Source organism: Ornithodoros turicata, chromosome 9 (genome assembly GCF_037126465.1).
Source record: "Ornithodoros turicata isolate Travis chromosome 9, ASM3712646v1, whole genome shotgun sequence".
In the NCBI taxonomy this organism is placed as follows: Eukaryota; Metazoa; Arthropoda; class Arachnida; order Ixodida; family Argasidae; genus Ornithodoros; species Ornithodoros turicata.
This window is the reverse complement of record NC_088209.1, coordinates 8509296-8526406: the sequence shown is the minus strand read 5'-3', so window position 1 is coordinate 8526406 and position 17111 is coordinate 8509296. Positions and strand designations below refer to the sequence as shown.

At 48.0% G+C, this 17111-nt stretch overlaps 1 protein-coding gene across 3 annotated transcripts in view; it reads left to right on the top strand.

Annotated features, from left to right (window-relative positions):
• Positions 1 to 17111, top strand: part of LOC135369269 (glutamate receptor ionotropic, kainate 5-like) — a 47016-nt gene that overhangs the window by 7539 nt on the left and 22366 nt on the right. For 2 of the 3 annotated variants that reach the window (XM_064602875.1, XM_064602873.1), the window contains exon 3: positions 1888 to 4231. The exons of the other annotated variant lie outside the window; for it this stretch is intronic. In XM_064602875.1, the coding sequence (XP_064458945.1) occupies positions 1888 to 4020 (2133 nt within the window). In that variant the 3' untranslated portion in view covers positions 4021 to 4231. Of the gene's footprint in view, positions 1 to 1887; positions 4232 to 17111 lie in introns of those variants that run through there. 3 annotated transcript variants of the gene reach the window in all.

Sequence of the window (17111 nt, the reverse complement as noted above, 5' to 3'; positions counted from 1 at the left end):
AACACCGATTTGAGGCGACACAAGTGATCTTGAAAGGTGGCGGAAAATACAACTACATCATCCAGGTAACATAAGCACGTCTTCCACCGAAGCCCTCTCAGTACGGTATTCATCATCCGCTCGAACGTGGCGGGGGCGTTGGAAAGGCCGAACAGCATGACATTAAATTCGAAGAGCCAGTCTGGGGTTACAAAAGCAGTCTTGGATTTGTCACCTTCAGCCATCGGTATCTGCCAATATCCCGAACGAAGATCAAGAGATGAGAAGGACTTAGCGCCTCGCATGGTGTCCAGGGCATCATCAGTTCGGGGCACGAGGCATACATCTTTTCGAGTAATTTTGTTGAGGCTGCGATAGTCAATGCAGAAACGTATGGAACCATCCTTTTTCAATACTAGAACAACAGGTGAGGACCATGGGCTTGATGACTATCGAATTATACCCTTAGAAATCATTTGCGTTACCTCAGTTTCAATCTTCTGTCTTTCCGCGGACGAAACTCGGTACGGCCTTTGACGAAGAGGTCCCTCGTGTCCTGTGTCGATAGTATGCTCTACGTTAAGAGCGACCTCTAATGTCGATTTCTCAGTGGGCTAGTTCCACCGAATTTCGAACAAGCAAGGAACCTTTGTACCCTGGATTCGACTGAAAAAAAAAAAAAAAAATTCGGTAGACCCTCGAAAATGACTAAGAACTGACCCAGTTTCACGTTGGGGGGGGGGGGGGGGGGGGGCAAAACCGTTCGCAAGATAGAGGCGGTGGAAATATCAGGGTCGTTGTGTCGCTGTAGGCGATTTTGCAGGCTGCTATGGCGCCAACGGAGCATCGCAGGGTACCACACTTTTTTCTCTGTATAGCACAGTTGGTGGGTAATTGCTTGGCGACTTGGTTGTATTTTAGGAACGGTAGTTATTTTTTCATAAGATGTTAAAATCGCGACATACAGCGAAAGTGGCTCCGATTCGATAGCTTCTCTTACGCGACTGGTTCGTCGCAGAAACGTGAGACCCACTGCCCTTTACAATGGTATCAATTTCGTTTCGCTTACGTGCACAGAAATGTGATTTTTCATCAATTTTCCGAAAGACCTATCGCGAAATTTGCGCACTTTGGTCCCTCCTAGCGCGACTGCGCCACTAAAATTATGCCTCAATTTTTTTATATTTTGGGGGGCGATCTTAGCCCGATATCTGTAATAAATATTAGGTTTCGCCCTTGACCGCAGCCGACGCAGCGATTTTTCGATCGCCTTCCGTCCTCCCATTTGCCGGTTTATGTACCCTGGTGTACTCCGCAAGTAACGACTCTCTTTTGCTTTGCGAAGAATCGGGAAATCAGCGGAATGACAGAGAAAGAAGGCTTTCTCCGCTGTAACACTACCCTCCTGGTACGCGTTATTCCATCAGCACTTCACTTTGCCATGAGTGGGAGCGTTCAAAATAATGGCCCGCTGCCCAGTCTTTAAAACAGCTGCCGTCACTGCACTGACGCACTCTCACCAGGAGGACATGCGTAAAAGTGCCTCTGGCCTGTTCGGTGAGGACATCGAAAACCCCATTTAGTCGTTCTGGGAACATAATACACTCTTAAAAATGAACTTCACCGCATAGCACGCTCCTAGCCAACCATTATCACGAATGATATCGTTACCTGCCCTGATTTGTTGAAAACGGGAGGCGTACGCCTTTTTTGTGACACTTATGCTGTTCATGACTGTCACAGAAAAGGCGTACGCCTCCCGTTTTCAACAAATCAGGGCAGATAACGATATCATTCGTGATAATGGTTGGCTAGGAGCGTGCTATGCCGTGAAGTTCATTTTTAAGAGTGTACCTCTCCCTAAAATGAAAGAGGGGACATGTAACACGAGACTTTCGTACTTTTCAGGAGGAAGTCACCAGGTCTTACTCTGCCCTGGCATTCACTATATTTGTCATCCTTCTCATCACCATTGTCACGGCTATCTGTGTTGTCGCATTGAACCGGAAGCACCCGACACCCAACGACAAGACCGACGTTGGTCCTCCTGGACACGTGTCGATGCCCAAGTTCCCGCAAAAGCCTCCTCAGGACAACTTCGAGGATTACACGGACAGCGGTATTGATCAGGCAGAAGATACAGCACCGAAAGATACGAGAGTTTGCAACACCCACGATTGCAACTACGTCCGCCAGTTTATTGAAGCGGTTGTGGACACGGACCGAGACCCGTGCGATAACTTTTTCAAGTTCGCCTGCGGTAAAAATGAACGTCTGCCCACTGGTATGTACGTCGATAAATTTGGCGGCAGTTTAGTCGAACGGGACATGATGGCATCCGTCGCGAAGAACTTGAAAGAGGCGCACGTTCCTCCCGTAGGTCAAACTGCTTTTCAAAAGTCTGCAGCGCTCTTCAAACACTGCACGGAAGGCGACAAGAACAAGTCTCTGGAAGTCGTCAGAGATTTCTTTCGAGAGCACCAGATGGATATAACGAAAAAGATGTCATTCCAGCCACTGGACATCATGGTGAAATTTATCTTCAAGATCAACATTCATTTACTGTTTTCATTGGAACCAGTTGAGCTTGGAGCACGTGCTTTCGCGTTTCACAAGGAAAAAATAGCCCCCCCAGGAGTAAAGTCTACACGTGTTAGAGAAATTTTGTCTCTCATATATTCGGCATCCATCGATAGCAACCTGGTGCGGATTGTTGAAGCGTTAGAGAACAAGTTGGGTGGCAATAAATCACAGAGCAGTGGGCATGGGATGTCAAACGACACTGTCAAGATGATGGAGCTTCGGAAAGTGGGGCAAGGAGACGACGAACTCTCTGACGAGTGGAATGAGGCGCTCCGACGCTACGCACCCGATGCGGTACAAACGAAAATGGTACAGATGACAGAAGCTGACTTCCGCTTTTTCCACCGCCTGTTTGGAAAGCAAAGAGACTTCTCGAAAGATGATATGCGAGTATTCTTCGCATGGAGATGTGCCTCTGACTTTTACAAGCGTCTTTTTGTTAGAACTTACAACTGCGCTCTTACTACGGTGCGGACCCTCCCAAACGCGGCGTCCATAGGAGCCCCGTTCCGAGCCAATTACGACGAAAGGATTGAAGCCATCACGAAAATGAGCGAAGGAATCATCGGCGAAATAAAGGAAAGCTTTAGAACCTGCCCGTGGCTAGATGACAAAACGAGAAAAGGAGCTTTGAAGAAAATATCTATGCTTAGGATACGCCTGGGATTGGCACCGGGATTGAACACCTCGAAAAAAGTAGACAAGTTCTACCAGGACCTCCCCGACCTGAGCGGCCCCTTTATTCAGGACGTTCTAAGCGTTGACGCATTTCAGACTCAGAAGTACTGGAATGCTGTGACACAAGATTATTCCCATTATATCTATGAAACGCTGACTGCTTCAACCCCGTACGCTGCTAACGCTTTTCATTTACCCGCAGCGAACTTTGTCCAAATTAATATCCCGTATCTTTTATCACACTACTTTAACCTTGGAGGTCCACCCGAAGTGAATTATGGCGTACTTGGATACACAATGACGCACGAGACAATGCATGGCTTTGATACCAGTGGTCGTCAGTACGACTGGAAAGGGGACAAGGTACCGTGGTTTACGGAGAAGAGCATGGAGGAGTTCAAGATTGTGGAGCGCTGTTATGTGGAGCATATTAACGGGGCTCCGAAATCCAGGGGCTATGCTCAGTATCCCTGGGAGTATCAGGCAGACGTGCTCGGCACTCGGGCCTTGCTGAGGGCATACCAAAAGGCTGCTGAAAGATCCATGGTAAAGCTGGGCAACGTTAAGGGCTTGACCAGTGACCAGCTCTTTTATGTCGCTAGCTGCCTCGACTGGTGCGGCGATTTCAACACTGACGAGGACGACGACGAGAATGAAACACATCCACCGTCAGATGAGAGGTGCAACCTTCCCCTCATGAACTCGGTCCATTTCAGCAAAACGTTCTCTTGCCCCGACAATTCGCCAATGAATCCGCGACAGAAATGTCTCTTTTGGTAGCTTTCGGAGTCATTTTGGAATAAACTGAGTGTTCCAGGAGCACTCCAATAAAGTGTGTGCGAAACAATGTGTGCACATTGTCGAAGCAGATACTATATGGAACTATCATACTCTAGAAATCCTGCAGACTTGTTTCTCGATTTTCTTTCTACATTCGGAAGCTTCAATTACACACTGTGCTTCAGAGATGACGTGAAACGACAGATGAAATATGCGGTCAACGACATTTACCTTCAAGGACGCTTTGTACTCTTTTGCACCTTTTAGGAGGTAATATATATCGCGTACGTTGTGCCTATAAAAGGCTGCAAAGTGTCTGTCTACGCATTATAATGTCACCGGTTCTGATTCGGTGGGCGAGGCCGGCGTATGCCTTTTCGTAGCAATTTGGATATATGATAATTGATTTTACCACCCTTTTACACCCTTTATGAGACGCTATGTTGACCCATAGGTGGTAACTATAGAAGTTACCACCTTTTCACACCCTTTTCTTTTCTTAGAGTGTGCGCATACCGATTGGAAGCTGGTTCACAAAATCTGAACTGAAATGAATTCATGAAGCCTGGATTTTCGAAAGTGTACGTCGCCTTTCCTTACAACGTGTTCCGCATTTTCTTTTTGGAACAAAGCGCATGTCGTGCTTACACCCACCCCATGACACACAGACATCGCTGCGGTAGTAATAGGTGAAAGAAAAACCAAAAACAAGTTGTTTCGCAAATCCTGGGCTTCGTTCAGAACCGCCGTGATCCCCGTCAAGCTAATAACCAGTTCCAGTGTAGAGACGGATCCAGGAGCGATCTGAGCGAGGGGAGTGGGTACAGGGTCGGCGACATGGTGTGAGAGGGGCGAATAAGGCGACCGCCCCGCGCAGGCCTAGCGGGGCCTGTGAAACAGGCCCCGCGATATGTGTAGAGAAAAAGAGACCAGACCCGATACCAGCAGCTGACTGAACCGTAGCTCAGCCTACACTCTAAACTTTTTCACACCTTTAAAGGTGTGCGCTATGCACATTCAACCTGGTTGCGTAACATTGCATCTCCGGGATGATATTTTACAAAATTCGGAAAGCATTACTAAAGATCAAGTGTCAGTGGAAATCTTGCTTCCATTATGTCTTGGATATCCTAGGTACGAGCTAATGCATATATGCATCGCTATCGATAATCGAGCACGCGCATGTGTCTACAATACTGTTGAACAATGTTGAGATGTTGCAAGGCTGAATTTTTGGAGGATAGACAACACTCAAGTAAAGAAAATTTGTGCGAAATCGTGCTCCATTATGATGTTACCAAAATACACCTAAAAAGGCGTGCGCCATGCACGTTATTACACCTTTAAAGGTGTGAAAAGATTTAGAGTGTACAAGCGAGATAACCAAAGCGCCCCCATTCTCCTCTTCGTTCTCAATCTTTAACAATGTGCCTTTGCCTCAGGCCCCGCACTCCCCTAGCACCGGCCCTGAGCGGGGAGGTCTTGCCTTTCACGCCATGGTGTACATCACCAAGGACAAGTGAAACTCTAGGTGACGATTGAAATTGAGGAGGAACGGGGACAGGAGCTGCCTCACTAAATCCGCTCATGGGAGAAGTGCAAGGGCGTCTCTGCGCATGAGCGGAGGTAGTGGAAGGGGGAGGGGCCGCCGTAGCCAATGGGGCTTTCCGAGTGGATTAACCGGGAGAGAAGATATGCGCAGAACGCACGGTTACTTGCAGAGCGTATACTGTTAAAATGACTAATGCCGCAGTCTTAATTCGCGACCTATTGTGGACCAGCTCCGGTGGCGCAGCGGTAACGCGTGCGCTTGGAGACTGGGAGGTCCGCGGTTCGAATCCGCGGGTCGGCTGTGCCGTCTGGGGTTTTTCCTGGGTTTCCCTCAGATGTCTAATAGGCGTATGCCGGCACAGTTCCCCTGAAGTCAGCCCATGGGCGCAGCTATCCTCCCCCCGAGCGGATTCCGCTCGGTCTTCCACTTCACCCTTTCCTCTCCTTCTCTCCACCACCCTTCCCTTCCCGAGAAACATGCCGCCTAATCAGGCAGGCAGACCTCTCGGGTTCCTCCCAACGACACTCCTCCTCCTCCCCCCCCCCCTCGTATACTGTTAAAATGACTAATGCCGCAGTCTTAATTCGCGACCTACTGTGGAAGTACCTTCCGGAAATGGTGTATTCCAATCTGCAAACGCTTGATCCTATTTTTCCTTGCACCGCAGTCAAAAGTCGCGCCAGCAATTTTTCGTTCAAAAACGTTTAAACTGTTGCTCGTATACCATATTCTTGTCTTGTCTTTTTTTACGGAATGTTTTGCACGAGGTGGGTGGTGTAGAGTACTTTGGAGAGTCGTGGAATTCCTTTCCTGAATGATTTTATGGGGACAAACACTCTTAAAAATGAACTTGACCGCATAGCACGCTCCTAGCCAACCATCATCTCGAATGATATCGTTATCTGCCCTGATTTGTTGAAAACGGAGGCGTACGCCTTTTCTGTGACACTTATGCTGTTCATAATTGTCACAAAAATGGCGTACGCCTCCCGTTTTCAACAAACCAGGGCAGATAACGATATCATTCGAGATGATGATTGGCTATAGGAGCGTGCTATGCGGTGCAGTTCATTTTTAAGAGTGAAGGTGAAGTCGCCCATAAATGGGAGACTCCCATATCTTCAATCTCCTCGGTCACGATTACAATGAAGATTTATAGATTTTAATTTTAAGGGTTGTGATGGCCGCGGATGATGACAACGATGTGCCTCTGCTGCGATACCACGCTGGCTCGTCAGTTCTACCGGCACCGTCCTTAGTGTGAGGGAAGACACATCTGCCCGCTGGGACATTCCATCACCGCCGGTCAGGACTCGCGTAGAAGACCATTAGAGAGTCTTACTTGACTAACGATTATAAGCCCAAGAATAGAGAATGACTTTAAGAGTCATTACCAATCGGGAAGCAACTCCGATTCACGATTTTCCCGATTCTAGATGGCGTCACGCTCGCCGTCCTTATCACGCCGTTCGCCTCCGTCTCCGAAATAATCCCCATTGTGCATGGTTGACGTCGCGAGTTTAAAGGGATCGAACAGTGAATATAAACCTATCGAAACTTTATGTTCAGTGAAAAGCTTGAACCTTCTAAAGTTCAAATGTCAAAGAACTCCGCTGAAATCGCTGTAGTTTTTTTTTTTAAATCGAATTTTCGATGACTGCATGTCTAGGTACCTAGTAGGAAACCGGCAGTCTCTCAACAATGGCATCACACCGCGTCATCTGTCGAGGACGCATGTAATACGCGCGCTTCCACTCGCTAATCCGGTGAAAACGAAAGTGGCTGTGAGCGTCTGCAACCACTTTCTACGTCGAAAATGTCGAGCCTCCCGAACCTGAGTGCTCTAGAGCCCCGCATTCTAGAACTACCGCGCGCACAGAACTTCTGTTCGTACGATAGCATGCCGGAAAGTGTGTGCGTCGCAGCAGAAGATTCATCGTCCTCAGATATATATAGGAGTCGCCGCCGTCCTCACCAGGATCTGATCGTGCCGGGAACGCGGACTGGTTAGTGAAATCTATATGTAGCACTTGTGTAAGGTGAAACAAGCGCTGTTTTTTCGTTGTGCAGGTGTTCTTGCGGGAAGTGCAAACCGATGGATACCGCGGACGAGTGTTTGTGCTGCCGGGAGGTAGAGAACGTCTGTAGAAAGCAGACGGTCAACTGCATTACCAGACAACGAATATTTCGAGATACTCTTCCTCGACACCGAAGTTCTGAGAGTGTCTTTTACATACATCCGAGAAACTGAAGAGTATGACAACGTACGTGACAGCGCCGTGAACAAGTGAGCACTTACGCGCTACTTGAACGGCAAACTGAATGGAAAAACCTTATTTCCGCAGGAAATTCCGTTATATCGCCTATCGGCAATTCACAAGGTGGATATGGGGTGGTCTGGGAAAGCACCATAGGAAGATTCTTCCTGCCTGCGTGGTGCATGCCATTAGGGATGTTTTCCATCAGATGTGTACAAGGGCTTTGAACCTGCACACTCGTAAAAACGTATATTGTTGCCTGCAAATTTTCATTTCTTGCTTGCCGCGAATTTTTTCATTGCTTTTTCCTGTCAGATAGTCACACAATATTGTGTAAATATTATGTTTGTGCATGGACGCCTGCGGGGGCATATCTATTTGTACATTAGTGTACTCATGTCTTGGATATATGAAGAGTAAATAACGTAATTTTTATCATTGTACTTCACCTGAACTGTGTTTATAATTTTTTTTATATACTATAGAGATTGACCAGGTTTGCAACTGCTAATTAACGGTTGAAAACACTTAACTTGATTTCAATGAAAGGAGCACTTGAAACTGATCCATTATCATATGACCAACTAACATTTGTAAAGTGCTGACTTAAATGGCATAGCACTCCTTCATCTCAGTTCACAGTTAACCATGCAGCATCAGTGTGGGCAAGAGTACTCCAAAATGGCTACATAATTTATTATGCAGTAACAGGCACACTCTATCTTTGCAATGCTATACTGAAATACATTGACACTTGACTGATTGAGTATTGACTGATGAAATATATTGACACTTTTCTGCACACAGTATTCGATTCGCCACAATTCGACAACCAAAGTACTGTGAACAGTCTCTGTGAATGGGAATGACTGTATACCCATGTATTATTTTTTTCATAAGTTCTCGGTTACTGTGACCGATATACTTTGTAAAGAAATTTTGACAGCCCTGCAAATACAAACTGGCTTCAGTGTACGCAACAGACTTCTCGGAACGATTAATTGAAATATAATAAAACAGCCGAAACAACATTTTGTCACTACTCTGTATTTTTCTTTTTTAATGTCCAGCAATTTAGGAGACAGAGTAGGACTTTCTGCCCTCTGATGTTTTCATCGAGCTGTAATACCTGAAAAAAAAAAAATAGAAAAGACACAGAATACAAGTATAAACAGTTTTGCCTTTCACTTTCGAGCTTAACAAGAAAGTTACATTTTACCCTATATGTGGTTTTGTATTCTCCTGATGATGAAAAGGGTACCAGGAATGATAATGGAGCACATAGATGAAGCTGAGAACTTTTCTCCAAGAGTGTGCTAATTGTGACAAAAGAAATATACGATGAAAGTTGTACAGAAACAGCAAATGTCTGCTGACAAAAATTTTAGAAATCTGGATGTTACTACCTCATGTAGTTTCCGTCCAAAAGTAGGACCACTCGACATTCTTCAGTCCCGGCAGGGTGCAGAGGTGGAAGTTATAACCCGTGGCTAGAAAAGATCTGGCATGCTCACAACGTCATTAGTGCACACCAACATACATGACAACGTAGACAACATGATGGCTGCAAACTCACAATTATTCGACAGAACAAGAAACGGAAAGCATGAGTAAAAAAAGATAGCGTCTATGCAACACGTGTAGAACCACGTAATATCAGGGAAGGTAGAATCGGGAGAGCAATAAATGACTTGCGTCCGAAATTGGGTAACTTGGCAGAGTTATGCGTGGTTCACACTACAACTTCTCTCCGTTGCGGTTACGGTGCGGATCCAGTGCGGAGGCGGCTGTCGTACGACACACTGTTCAGACATATGCGTTCTTGATACGTCAAACGCTTGTGGTTGACCAATCACGTCTCTATTCCACAGGCAGCCATGAACGGGCAACGTGATGTGGTCGGCGAAACTTTGAATCTCTGAATGAATCGCTGTACTCGGCTCGGCGTGGGTCGTAGAGCCACGGGTATTTCTCGACCTCTGAAATTAGAGCTTCTTGTTTTGCTAACGTGCTTTCACCGGAGGCAGCCATGTCGGAAAAGCACGCGACAGCACAGCAGTAATGCGCTTGCGCGAAGCGCGTTCGCTCATTGGTCAGCTGCATCTCCGCAGGTAGCCCGTACCGCATGGACTTCGGTCGAGCTCAACTCTTGCGGTGCGTGTGCTTTTCGGAGTGTCGTGCTTCGTTGTCATGACAACCGTGTCGCGCCGCATCCGTAATGCATGAAAATGCAACAGTGTGAACCAAGCATTAGGACCAAGGATATGGGCTGCTGCAATACACACTCTGTTTCTATTGTACCCTTTCAATTGTCTCGCGTGCATTTTTCTGCTGCATCGAGCGAGAGAGCATTAAGGTACCTAGATTCACTCTACATTCACCCAATTTCTTGAGGTAATGTGCTGAAATGGAGTAATGGGCTGCCTCAGAGCGATGACGGAAATCCTATGGTGTCCAAAAGCGTTAGAAGTGCTTTGACAATTTGTGTGGTCCTTGAGCTTGACTTGTAGAAGCAGCATACGTGTATCAGTGCATAATTGATGTTAAGGTACAGAAAGGCTACCACCTTAGTGTGTTTGTATCAGGGAAGGGTAATGGTAACGGTATATTACCGAAATTGAAGATGGTAACGATAACGGAAACCCATACCATGGTCCTCCATTACCGGAAACATAAGCGGAAACGAATTTATCGTCCGGTATTGAATTCGGGTAATGGCTATTCCTGTTGTGCGATGACATTTGAGTGACTTTTCATTTACGTTTTTGTATTTTGATGACTCCATTCCCTGTAATGCTATAAATACTACACGAGAGCATGGAAAGAAAGCGCCAAATAGATCTCGAGGGTGTATCCTTCACTTACCTCACCCCAGTCCTCATAACTCCATGACATAGACACGTGACTATACTCCACCATAATACGAGGATTCCATCCTATGGTTTTAGTTACCTATTTTGTACTTTTGTTCTTTTCATTGTGGCCATGGCAGTATTATTATTGAGAGCGTTCGCTTAGGAATGCGACATTGGATGCAAGTTACGCCCATCTTGAGTTGCTGGGCTCCGAGTGACTGAAGACTGAAAACATGTTCCTACATACATATATATACATATACGTACATATATGTATATACGTACATATATATATATATATATATGTATGTATAAAAGGATAATAGCCGAAGCTCTGTAGCTGCACGTTGAGCATATGTTTACAGTTTGATCGTGCACTCCCAGCCGAGTACAGCTGTTTCGTCCTACTTGGGACTCGTCAGCCCGGCGTAGGGAAGTGACACGGTCTTGGGTCGGCACTAACAGTGCGTCTCGGCGAGACGTCAATGTTCCACAGTGACGGCGCCACCTGTGGAGGCCGCAGTGCAAGCTAGCAAGTACATATACAAAAGGAAAATATATATATCCCAACGACGTAATATTACTTGTGTAGTGGGTACGCGTGACACCGGAGCAGCACTTCGGCAAAACAGGGTGCTGATAGAGCCGGGCGGGCTGTCCTCCCGCAGCTCTGTAACAACCGTTCCATTACCGAAAACAGTAACGGAAACGAAACGGAAACGAAATTGAAAGGCCGGTACCAGAAACGGATAACGGAAACGAAAATATAGCAGTAACGAAGATGGAAACGGTAACCAAAATACGTCCGTTATCCTTCCCTGGTTTGTATGTCGAATGAAGTCCATTGGTAGCAGCCCAAAATTCACATACGAGGGCCTTACCAACAATACGCATGTTTAGAAGTGTCCTTGTTTAGGAAAAAGGCTTCTGCTGCGATTGTCCCCCTCTGTGCCCTGGACTACGCCATTCTCTTCATGATCTGTGGTTAGGGTCCTGTTATGCACCTGTGCGAAGACTTACAACTGAAAGGCAAGGAATAAAAAAGAGAAAAAAATATTGGAATTACAATCCGAAAGCATGACATAAAGAAGAGCGCAGCTACAGCCACTACGACATAGCGGACAATGACAAGTGATATTTCTAACATGCTGTGGTACGTAAGCGGTTGCAAAGTTTTCCATTAGTCTTGCCATGGTCATTTGACAGTTGGTTAAAAGTAGAAAAGCTTTTGATGCATGACACCAATCTCCTTTTGCATTCTCCCAAGGAACCTACCGCCCCTCACTGTACAAAGAGTTGCGTGGCATGATGACGTCACAGACGGACACTTACAAAACATAGTCTCGCCTCCTGCAAAATCCAGGGTCAGTCCTCGCCGGAAATCACCTCCACTTGATTCCGATCTCCCCCCCCCCCCCCCCCACAACTCGACGGACACGACAACGGTGCAACCATGATTGCAAAAACCAGATGGTCATCGCTGTAGCCTTCGTATGCCATTAAGGTTAAGAAGGAATGCTTTTTATGGGAAGATCATTATGTTTAGGGGGGCCCTCGTTAAATATCGAATTACAAGCGCTTTAAGTTGATAAGCGAAACCTATCAATAACTCCTTCTCAAATACTGCGAAGCAGCCAAATATGAGCATCCGCCACCAAGAAAAATATCATAGGCTATCATGTAGCGGATCGCTGCGCATTTCTTAAACATCCCACGCAGCACAATGTACTAACAGTCGAGTGCAATGGGGGTGGCCGGTATGTGCGTTACGATGTTCATTAGTTTCTCGAGTTTGTCCAAGGCCTCCCACCTACCCGTCCACCCCTAATGCACTCGACTTTCGGTACATTGTGCTTCTTGGGATTATACCGCGGGCTCGCACAGGGCCATCTCTTAGAGGATCCCATTAAGATGCGTTACCCGATAGCAAGGAACTGATAACAGCCGAGATTGTCGATTTGCAAAGCAGAAGGAAAACAACGCGAGAACGTGGACCGAATCCCGTACGAAAATGACAATAAATTTTAGTTTTCCACGACGAGATTCAGTCAAGTCGTGAGAGTTCAGCAAGAAAGTCGCGTGTAAGCATGAGGAGCAACTTTTCATGGCCGCCTCTACGGCTAGGATATGTGTCAGTGAGTCTCTCCTCATATTCATTCATCATTCATGTTATTATACGTGAAATATTTCCAGCCTGCTGCTCTACTGACTATAAAGCACATGCAACAGAGCGAGTGTTTTGGGCTGGTTGGTATACATGCTTCAATGAAAAGCAATTCGTATTTAATTTTAGTTTTATTTATTTTGCAGCACTAAGGGGTTTTAATTGTTTTCTATTGCTACTAACTATAACGAGCGTGATATCTTAAACTAGCACAGCGGAATTTTATTTATTTATTTTAGAATACCGTTGGCCTAAGAGGCCGTTTCAGGAGTGCAGACAAAACAGACAATACACAGCATGTGCATAAATACAGAACATAATGAAGTGCACAATACCCTGATAAATTGTATTAACAAGACGGAGGTATGGTCTCACGGATCTTCAGCGTACTGCCCCCACCCATTTATGCCATTGCAATCGTCGTATCCAGCATTGTCTTCTGACAAAATATCGTTTCTCTCTGTGTTTCTCGCAGAACTGTCATAAGATTAGTTTCTACTTTTCAGACGTACGACGTTATATACAGTGTGCGCAATCTTGCACCGGTTTTGCAACACTGCCCTTGCACCTCCCAGCTCCATTTTCTTCCCGCTCCACCACACCCTAAGAAAAAAAAAAGAGTAATTTTACTCCTTTTGGGGAGTAAATGCATTGCCACAAAAAATAGCCTCTTTCGGGAGTGGAGACTGCATTTCACGCTCTGTTCTATGAGTCCCAGGAACAAAATTCGTGTGCATGAATGAAAATACTTGGTATCAAACAAACAACAGAGATATGTCGAGTAATATAAAACCTTTACTTCATACATAGGACACAATTTGAGAAGAAAGAAGCGCTAACTGTGTCTTACTCTGTGTGGGTGGAAAATTGCTAAGTTGGCTGAGCAATACAGCCTTATGCCATGGAATTGACCAAGAGCACATATTTACATAGGCTGTTGCATTCGGAAGACCATTTGTAAAGCTCAGTGACAATTTGCAGTCCAGGGGAGTAAATGTCGCAGTTAGGGGACCAAAATGGGGAGTAATTACAGTTCAGCTAGGAGACTACACACAGACACACACACATAGAGATACGATGATGAGATGGGGCTGATGCCGGCCAGCAGGCTGGGCGCTGCCCCAGTGCCACTTGTACGTGATGAGAGATGATGGTGGAGATGATAAGGGGTCCGGTAATCAAAGCAGGGTGGAGAGGCCTGTTGATGACAGGAAATCCCAAAGGTGACGCAGACCTTGGCGTGTATGAGCGGGACTGGACCATGGGCCCAGCACCTTGCTTATGGTAAATGGGCGATGATCGATCGCATGCAGTTCGTGCTGCAAGATCTCACGCTCCCGCTGGTAGTCCGGGCAGTCCATAAGTAGGTGGTGCAGGTCTGCACGCACATTGCATGATGCACAAAGGTCCGAGGACGCACGGCCAAGACGCTGCCTCATAACTTGTGTAAATGCAACATTCAGCCACATGCGGTGAAGAAGGAATGCGTAGTGTCGTGGAAGGCGGTGAGGAAGCGACAGTGAAAGAGAAGGATCTGTTGGGAGCTCTAAAGAACGACAACCTGTTCGGTTAGTGGCGAGAGCCCAACTGATGCTTTAATGATCGTGCTCTTGAGATGGTGCCTCGCACCAGTAGCGATGTGGATGAAGGTGCTGCACTGCTACACGGCCCTCCCCTTAGCGAAGCGGTCGACAGTCATGGGCAGGCGGTGGCAAGGGGGAGGGCCCAGCGGACGTGGCGAGGTGAGCGGGTGGTTGCTGAGGTGGCGGGTCTGGGAGACGGTGAGCAGGGAAGGAGCACGGGGGGAACAACTCCCGAGGTGGGGGCAGAAACCGACGCGAAAGAGGAAGGGAGATCTCCGGGCTCATCCAAGAATGCCGGCTTCAAACGGTCGATGGACAATGTGTCCTGACGGTTTCCGAGCTGAAGCGTGAAGTGTTTCTGAGAGCGCTTGATGACACGGATTGGTCCATCATAGGGACGTTGCAGAGGCTTGCGGGAGCCATCATGCCGGACAAATACATGGGTGGCGGGCTCAAGGGGTGCTGGAAGGAGGGTCGCCTGCAAGGTCGTGAAGGTTGAGGGCAGGTCCCCCAAACTCACTTCGGAAAAGCGTGCAACGAAGAAGGCCGCCACTAGATACCCCACTGTTGCCGTTCCGGATCACTTCAGTGCGCTAAGTTTAGCGGCAAAATGTTTTTGTTGTTTCTGCGAATGAATCTAGTCTTTATATGTCCAAATAGAACGCGTATAACAACTTTCTGTGTCGTGTTTCACTTTTTGGTCGCGTTTTTAAACGTGTTGAGCGATCGGAAGGATCTAGTGCACGGCTGCGTGCATCACATAGCGTACCTGTCGTACCAGGCGCCGCAGGCGCAGTCGTCCATTTCTCCTTCGGTGACTTGGCCTGGCTTGGAATTTGCTTCAACTGGATCATTAGCGCGCTACAATCAAACGCAAGCCAACGTCTGGTAACAATGGGGTATCTAAGGGCGGCCTCCGGCATTGCACGCATCGGGATACGAACAAATACATGGGAAAATGGCGACCTTGGGGGACCTGGTTGAGGGCGAAGTTGGGCCATGGTGTTGCGCAAGCGGTCGACGTAGGAGGTCAGGTCAGCGAGGGGAGGACTGGCTGGAGTGGGGAAAAAGTCACCAGGAATACGGAGCGTGGCGCCGTAAACCATTTCCGCCGGCGTGCAGCCCAAATCTTCTTTAACGGTCGCACGAAGCGACAGGAGCACGAGAGGCAGCATTTCGGTCCAGCACGAACTGCCATTGGCCTTGAGGGCGGTCTTGAGACGACGATGAAATCGCTTTACCATGCCGTTCGCCGCAGGATGGTAAGCGGTGGTTCGAGCGCGGTGAGAGCCGAGTATGGTAGTAAGGCGAGCGAAGAGGCCGGACTCGAACTGCCTACCGCGGTCGGTCGTTATGGTAGCCGGGACGCCAAATCGGGCGACCCACGTCTGGACGAAGCCTGGAGCTACAGATGAGGCTGTGATGTCAGCAAGCGGGGCGACTTCAGGGCAGCGGGTGAATCTGTCTATGATGGTGAGCAGATAGCGAAAGTCTTGCGAGGGTGGAAGTGGCCCGACGATATCTATGTGAATATGAGCGAAGCGAGAGTCCGGTGCCGGGAACTTTGCAATGGAAATGACGTGTGCCGGGATATCTTGGAGCGCTGGCACGGCAGACAGGATTGAACCCAGCGCTTGACGTCGCGTTGCATGTTGGGCCGGACGTAGCGAGCCGATACCAGCTTATGTGTAGCCCGGACTCCGGGATGGGCCGCGCCGTGGAGTTGGTCGAAAATAGCACGGTGGATCGTTTGCGGGAGACAAGGGCGGGGTGTGCCGGTAGACACGTCACACCAGACGGTTGACGAAGCTTCAGGCAGCGCGACGTTCCTGAGGTCGAGACGTGTTGGCGAGGAGCGGTAAGAGGCCCACTCGGGATCGTGAAGTTGCAGATCGGCGATGACGTCGAGTGACAAGGTAGAGCTGGTAGCGGCGGCGATGTCTACGCGACTGAGAGCGTCGCCAACGGAGTTTTGTAGGCCGGAGAGATGGCGTATATCCGTCGAGAACTCCGACACAAAGGCAAGGTGGCGTTGCTCTCGTGTGGTGTAGTTGGCACCGGACGAACGGAAGGCATAGATGAAGGGTTTATGATCCGTGAAGATGGCGAAGACACGGCCTTCGACAAGGTACCGGAAGTCTTTAACGCTGAGGTATATGGCGAGCAATTCGCGTCCAAACGTACTGTAGCGTGTTTCCGCAGGGCGCAATTTGCGTGAAAAGAAACCGATGGGAGTCCAATCATCCGAGTCGTCAGACATCTTCTGCTGGAGCACGGCGCCCACGGCAGTAGCCGAAGCGTCTACCATCGTGCAAGTTGGGGCATCTGGGCGAGGATGGACAAGGAGGGTGGCGTTTGCCAAAGCCTCCTTGATTCTGTCGAATGCAGCGGTGGCGTCGGCAGTCGAGGCCAATGGTTGGGACGCTTGAGACTTGGCGGTGAGGAACTGCTCCAATGGGCGAAGGATCTGAGCGCAATGCGGGATGAAGCGGCGATAAAAATTCGCTAATCCCAGGAATTTGCGGAGCTGGCTTAGAGATGTTGGCCGGGGAAACTCGGCGATTGCCTTGACTTTCGATGGGAGTGGTGCGAAGCCATCCGCAGAAATCCTATGACACAGAAAGTCCAAAGAGGAGACGCCAAATTCGCTCTTGCTGGCGTTAATAATAATTCCGTACT